Source organism: Tasmannia lanceolata, unplaced genomic scaffold, assembly GCF_043159265.1.
Source record: "Tasmannia lanceolata isolate RefF3 unplaced genomic scaffold, GAP_Taslan_0.1 ptg000008l, whole genome shotgun sequence".
Classification (NCBI taxonomy): domain Eukaryota; kingdom Viridiplantae; phylum Streptophyta; class Magnoliopsida; order Canellales; family Winteraceae; genus Tasmannia; species Tasmannia lanceolata.
The window spans coordinates 33,324,566-33,331,956 of NW_027518685.1; the positions used below are offsets into that span (position 1 = coordinate 33,324,566).

A 7,391-nucleotide genomic window follows, 5' to 3' on the forward strand; every position below is an offset into this window, starting at 1 on the left:
AATACAGTAGTGCTGATAACATTTCTCAAGATATATTGGGCCAAAATTAAGGGTATATTAGTAAATTCACTAGACGCGAATCTAACAAGTGGATGGACAAAATCCAACAACGGGACTGCCGGACTGGGAATTGTGCCTGTGGGCCCCATTAAGTCGCGGCTTTCCAAAAGACACTCAAATCGGAGGGTTCTAATGAGAACAAGACAATATTTCATGGGCAGTGATAAATTCGCACCCCCTATAGGATAATTCGCACCCCTTAACATCAATTGACGTTGAAAAGCGTTAAAGTCTGCCACATACCCTCCTTTCAAGGGTGCGAATTATCCTTCAGGTGACCTTTTTTTCTTCAGGATACGTTTCCCTTTTTTCTGTTTCTTTCTCTATATAACAAGAGAAGGGTCTATCTTCAGTTGCCCAAATTATTTTCTTCCTTTTGCTTTGATCTTGCTCTCGCTCTTTTGGAGTGTTCATTTCGAGGTGTTAAGGTAAAATTGATAGCTTTTTTTGTTCTTCTTTTGCCATTTTATTGTTCTATTTTTGTTTTTAGTTTGGATACTTGAAAGATGAATGGATAATTTTGAACTTTCTGGGTTTTTCTTTTATCCAAGGTTTGTGTCTGGTTATTGGGGTTTTTTTTAATAAAATTTAGAGAAGATTTCACTAAATTTGGATGATTTACAATAGAGCTCAAGGTGTGCTTATATTTATATTGACCACATACATGATAAACATAGAAAGAGATCAAGCTAACTATGGAAAGAGATAATGATGGATTAATCTAATCTAATCTACTTACTAATTAAATCTAGCTGCCTATTATAGTGGGTTGCCTCATTAACCAACTTGCCTATTCTCCCACAAGAAGATCCAACGGTGAGATATACACCTAATCCAATGGTGGATCTCACATTTTTTATTTTTTTAGTATATGTTTTTCTTTGATTATTTTTCTCTTTTAAGTGAAAATGTGGTTAGGTTAATTACTGGGTGTTTTTTTTTTTTGACTTGTAAGATGTTACTTTAAAAAAAAAATTGTTGGTTTTTGGGCTAGTTCTGGTTTCAAGGCATTACAAATAAAATAGCTCATTTTCTGGATTAATTTATTTTCTGTTCTTTGTTTTTGTTTCCCTGATTTGGACGTTTGATTTTGTTTCTGGGATTGCAAATATGAGTCTGAATTTTCCTTTCCCCCATATTATTTTTTAATTTAATTTTTATGGGCTTCATAATTTTGTTTGGACTGTAACTTTCTTTAGCTTTTTTGTTTGATTTGGGCCTTTATTTTCATGTTTTTTGGTTGAATTGATCACATATGATTTGCATTGTCATTTTATATATTTAATTTTTTTTATTATTAATTTTTTGCTGGCCATGTGAGAGGCTGCTACTGTTTTCAATTTTGTTGGAGTTATATGTTGTGGTATGGGTTTTTTTATTGCTTTCCAGTCTGAAATTCCTGATTAGGGTTTTTTTTATTTCACAAAAAAAAAAAAAATTCTGATTAGGGTTTTGTATTGTTTCAGCCTTAGATTTTTTGCCCCACTAACTTGAATTAAGTGGGTCTGATTTGGATTGCAAGAAAAACATTTTGATGGAAAATTTTTTCTTGGAATTTTAATTCTTTCCACATTTTAGAGGGAAATGATATAATTTGATTAATTTAGAAGGATTTCATGATAAGTTGAAGGTCCCTCTAAATAAAAATTGAATGGTGTTGGTTCCAATTATCCTTTTTCTTGTGTAAAAAAAGAGACAATTTTAGAAATATTTTTCTTTTCCAAACTTTTCCACAAAATTCTTGCAATCCTAACATGGCTTAAATGGGTCTGATTTGGATGCTCTAATGCACACATGTTTCTAGTCTGGTAGATGTTGTAAAGTTTCTTCATCTTTTGTATTGATTTGGATTCTGACCAAATGTTGCAGAATGGTAAGTTCTGGTTTGGATTACAAGAAAAACCTTTCTGAGGAAAAAAATTTCCAATGTTTTTTTTTCTTCCCACAATTTAGAGGGAAATGATATAATTTGGTTAATTTAGAGGGATATAATCATAAGTTGAAGGTCTCTAAATAAAAATTGAATACTGTTGGTTCCAATTATCTTTTTTGTTGTGTTAAAAAAGGAGACAATTTTAGACTTTTTTTCCTATCCAAACTTTCCCACAAAATTCTTGCAATCCAAACTAATGCCCACATGTTTCTAGTCTAGTAGATATTGTAAAGTTTCTTCATCTTTTGCATTGATTTGGTTTGATATCAAATGTTGCAGAATGGTAAGTTCTGTTAATGATGGAACTACTTACGGGGAGTACACTTACGAGAATTTGGAGAGGGAGCCCTATTGGCCTTCCGAGAAGCTCCGAATTTCTATCACAGGTGCTGGTGGTTTCATCGCTTCGCACATTGCCAGGCGTTTGAAGAACGAAGGACACTACATTATCGCCTCTGACTGGAAGAAGAATGAACACATGACCGAGGACATGTTCTGTAATGAGTTTCATCTGGTCGATCTGAGGGTCATGGATAATTGCTTGAAGGTTACAAAAGGCGTTGATCATGTGTTCAATCTTGCTGCTGATATGGGTGGGATGGGGTTCATTCAGTCAAATCATTCGGTTATTATGTACAATAACACAATGATCAGTTTTAACATGCTTGAAGCTGCGAGGATTAATGGTGTCAAAAGGTACATCCTCTTGGATAAGTATGTTGGTATTTTTTTTTTTGTATTATTTATACATATTATTTCTGCTGTTTTAGTAAAAAAGGAAAAAAAAATGAAGATCTGCTCAAATTGTTTTGATATAATTTTGCGAATTTTGTGGGTTTCTTTTGGATGTACTGTGGAAATTTTCTTCTCTGCCAATTCCATGATAGCTGTTGCCATCTGGAAATTAGGCTTTAGTTCCAATTGAAAATGCTTGGTTCATATCTTATCCTTAAGTATATAACTTAAGGTTTCTACATCACCACCTTGGCGGTTTGCGCATTGGATGGACGATATCACAGACCGTATGGCTGGATTATTGATTACATTTCACCATGTTAGAAGATGGGCCAATAGTGAGGCTAATAGGCTTGCCAGAGATGGTGTTGATAGGGCTTCTTGGGAGATTTTCGACTTTCGCCCTCCTTGAGGATCATTTTTTTAATCTCGTATATATTTTTCCTTTTTTGTCATTGTACTGACCACCTCGGTTGTGGGGTTCACCCTCCTTTTTGTTGCTAATGCCATTAAAAAAACTAGTTTTGGCATACTTACCAGTGGAGCTAATATTTTCGAAGTTGCGTTTCTTGTACCCTTGATCTTATTGGATCTGGCTTGTTCAGAAGAATTGTCCTGAATTTGGTCCCCTATTTCATCACCTAGAGCCATTGCTCTTGTTAGATAGATGTTTTTTGATAGTGTTGTATGAATGCTTATGTGATATGAATCTAAGGTTGATTGAAATGATTGTGTGCAGGTTCTTTTATGCCTCCAGTGCTTGCATCTACCCTGAATTCAAGCAGTTGGAAACTAATGTGAGCTTGAAGGAGTCTGATGCTTGGCCTGCAGAGGTATGTGCCCTTAAGGAACCAATGAAATTTGTGATTATTAGAAGGGCCACCTTATAAAGGATTGCAAAATCTATCACCTCCATTGTCTGTAGATTGCTTTTAATCACCTCCACTCTTTTTTTTGAAAGAGGCAGCATAATGAGATTTGATTTTCTGGGTTTATTTGTTAATATTTTAGCCTCAAGATGCTTATGGCTTGGAAAAGCTTGCAACAGAGGAGCTTTGCAAGCATTACACCAAAGACTTCGGAATTGAGTGCAGGATTGGGCGGTTCCATAACATCTATGGTCCCTTTGGAACTTGGAAAGGTAAGATTTGAGCTGTTATCTCATTTCTATATCTGAAAAATTGTCTCTTCTATCGTGTATCAATACATGCAGCTTGCCTTGATATGCCATAGGTGGGAGGGAGAAGGCCCCTGCTGCTTTCTGTAGAAAGGCCATTACTTCGACTGATAAGTTTGAGATGTGGGGGGATGGACTGCAAACTCGATCCTTCACCTTCATTGATGAATGCGTAGAAGGTGTCCTGAGGTAATCCCTAGTGAAAGAAAAACTTATTCTTCAAAATATTTTTACCATGAAGGTTTATTTATTTTGACCATATTAAATATCGTTTGATACCAATGCACATTGCCGGACCTTTCGTGTTTTATGGCTGTATTGTGCAAAAAAGCTTAAACCCTTCATCTGTCGCGAAATTAGGGTGCCAAATAGGCCTCTGCGGTGACCCACCCAAAAGTGTTTTTCCTGTTTTATGTGTTAACAATACACAACGTTTCCGAAGTAGATTCGAAAGAACAGATAAAATAAAGTGCAAGCCAAACCACAAATAAAGCGCACAAGACTTATGTGGTTCACCATGTGCAGTGTGGCTACATCCACAGGGGAGCGCACAAGACTTATGTGGTTCACCACGCGCAGTGTGGAGAAGAATTCAAAAGATTTCACTATGTGAAAATAGGAAAGATTACAAGAAGCACTCATCGGATTACAAAAGCCCAATGCTTTCTCCGGATTACACGAGACACAAACTCAATGCCGTCTAGGATGCCTTCGCTCCCTAGCGGCCTTGCTTCTTCTTTTCCTTCCTCACTCAAGAAAGATCTGAAAACCCTTCAATCCCTTGAAGACGTTCTTCTTTCTCTTTTTATCCAAGCTGTACACAACAGCCTATTTTCTTATTTTCCACCAAGTTGTAAAACCCAACCCAACCCAACCCAACCCAACCCAAGCCTCATTTTTATTTTCTCACTTGCTAAAGCCCTGCGCAAGCCAAGCCAAAGGCTTTTGTGTTGAAGGATATGTCTCAATCATTCTCCAAATTGGTTTTCCCAAAGTTACCAATGTAAGTAGTTATTCGGTTTTTACAAAACCCATTAGATGCCGACTCTAAACAAGAGTCCTGAGGGTTGTGAATTCACGAAGTGTTAAAACACCTTACGTCACTTCCTCCAGTTGCAAAAATTCAGGGCAACTTTAGCATCATCCAAGGAGAGATTGCAAGCTCTGATACAATGTCTGTATTTGATGGCGTGGTATGATTCAAATTGAATTTTTGGGTGTGATATATATCATATTTCTTATACTTTTATATTGACACTGATGTTGGATGAGGACCTTCATGAGTTTCTATTTAATGTTATTTCAAAACGAGAGCAAATCTAGTCAATCCTGGAAGTTCTCATCCTTTCTTCAGTTACCTCTGGTCTACTCTAGATTGTTTTCAAATCAGCATAAAGAATTTGAGAAAAATGAATCATTGAATTTCCAAAAGTTAGCTACATGTTTGTCTTAAGTGGGGGACATCATGTGTTACCTAGACACTAATACTTTTTGTTTTTTCCACCGTACCGACACTTTGGGACTCTCACTCCTCAACATGACACTACTCATAGACCATGTATGTGTGAAGCGTCTTGGTGACATACTAAAAATGTATTATGGGTCAGCAGTTGGCACAGTAAAATGAAATGAGTATTTCATAGTTTAGATTCTTCATATTTGATAATGATTGGAATTGAATTTATATTTTCAAAATTTTATTTTTCTTTATTATTTCCTTCTAGAGTTTATATTACTCATCAACTTACCTTTTAGTATGGAATTGTCCATTTGTTCAAATTTTTAAGTTAGCTGTGCCAGTCACTTTGGGCACTTTGACACTTGACCTATATATTCCGCCTGGGCCAAAAGATGCTGGAACCGATTTTTGAATACCTGCTATCTGTACTTGCTGACTTTCGTTATGCAAATCAATTGTTCTTGTGTTTAGATTGACAAAGTCAGACTTTCGCGAGCCCGTGAACATTGGAAGTGATGAAATGGTGAGCATGAATGAGATGGCCGAAATAGTTCTCAGCTTTGGCAACAAAAAGCTCCCAATTCACCACATTCCTGGCCCAGAAGGTGTCCGTGGCCGCAACTCAGACAACACTCTGATAAAAGAGAAGCTGGGCTGGGCTCCAATGATGAGATTGAAGGTACCTAGTGACTCATTTCTACTTGTTTTCACCATTGTCACCCTTGTTTCTCAAGACTCTTTATCCATAACATTTGCAATGTATGTCTAACTGGTTTTGGCATTTGTATAGGATGGGCTTAGGATCACATACTTTTGGATAAAGGAACAGATTGAGAAAGAGGTATCTCAGGGTGTAGACTTGTCAGTTTATGGGTCATCCAAAGTGGTTGGGACCCAAGCACCTGTTCAACTAGGTTCACTTCGTGCAGCTGATGGAAAAGAGTGAATGTTGGGACTTGAGATCAATCAAATGCCGAGTGGTTGATAGCTCTAAACACTACTGTGGGGAGACTAATGTTTTTGATATGACATGTAGTTTAGATTGCAAGCTAGTAGATGGGTCTCTCTAATTATTTTAAATATCTGGAAGGGATGCTTTTTACTCCCTTTGTAGTCTGTATTGCCCTAGTATTTTGAGGTCCATTTTGTTTCTGCAGTCACAATAAAAGGATATTGTGCTAAGCTGTCTCTCTTGCCTGAGTATGTTTGTATGGACTGCATATTAGTTATATTAGTTGTGGCTTGACATATCTTTCAGTATTTATTCATCTCTCTTATTTTTTTAAAATGACCTGTTAATTGGTCTGAGATGGTATTTGTATGTCATTTATAATCAATGGGATTTGCTAACATCGCAAAATTTTGCAGCTGGTCTGTGGCATGTCATACCAGCCAGCTTGTGAATGAAGACAACAGCTTATGTTTCCATTCACGAGGTGGCTGGTCTAACATGTGACAGACCAGCCGCGAAATGCCTTTTGCGATGGTCGCTAGGAATTCCCATAATCAATATCAGTCATTTTATTTGGCAAGATAAATGGGCGGTCATTTTATATATTGACAAAGGAGAGATACAGGTTTGGCAATACAAATAGGGCAGTGATAAATCGACCCCCAATCTCTCTCTCTCTCTCTCTCTTTCTCTCTCTCTCTCTCTCTCTCTCCTATAATCAAATTTCAGAGGCAGAGTCTTCATACAGTCGAATCTTCAAGACTCAACTATGCTAGGCTGTGTATTCAAGTTAAAGCTGGCCAAAACTTTCCTGAGTCTATCAACCTTACATCTTCGGGTGTGAGCACTCTAAATATTGTCTATGAATGGAAACCAGAAGCATGCAGTAATTGTGTGGATTTCAGCCATAAAACGAGTGATTGCTGCTATGCCAAAGACAAACATACTTCTCTCCCCAAGCAAGTATGGAGACCTGTAATTAGAAGCGAGAAGGCTGTTACATACAAAGCTAATTTGAATCAAATCAAAGCTGATCACATTCGAGCTTCCACCTCTAGCGTAAAAAGTCCCACAA

General features: G+C 37.0%; 1 protein-coding gene across 1 annotated transcript; it reads left to right on the forward strand.

Moving 5' to 3' along the window:
* Window positions 1-335: 335 nt before the first annotated feature.
* GME (GDP-D-mannose 3',5'-epimerase) lies at window positions 336-6,546 on the forward strand. The gene is made up of 7 exons (XM_077389322.1): window positions 336-488; window positions 2,273-2,689; window positions 3,468-3,561; window positions 3,740-3,869; window positions 3,962-4,094; window positions 5,836-6,043; window positions 6,155-6,546. Exons 2-7 carry the CDS (start codon window positions 2,274-2,276, stop codon window positions 6,308-6,310), a joined length of 1,137 nt encoding a protein of 378 aa, XP_077245437.1. The 5' UTR covers window positions 336-488; window position 2,273; the 3' UTR covers window positions 6,311-6,546.
* Window positions 6,547-7,391: the final 845 nt, after the last annotated feature.

Coding starts and splice junctions, on each gene's coding strand:
- GME (XM_077389322.1), top strand. CDS start 2,274: ATGGTAAGTTCTGTTAATGATGGAACTACTTACGGGGAGTACACTTAC. Junction 2,690..3,467: donor AGGATTAATGGTGTCAAAAG/GTACATCCTCTT, acceptor GATTGTGTGCAG/GTTCTTTTATGCCTCCAGTG. Junction 6,044..6,154: donor CTCCAATGATGAGATTGAAG/GTACCTAGTGAC, acceptor GCATTTGTATAG/GATGGGCTTAGGATCACATA.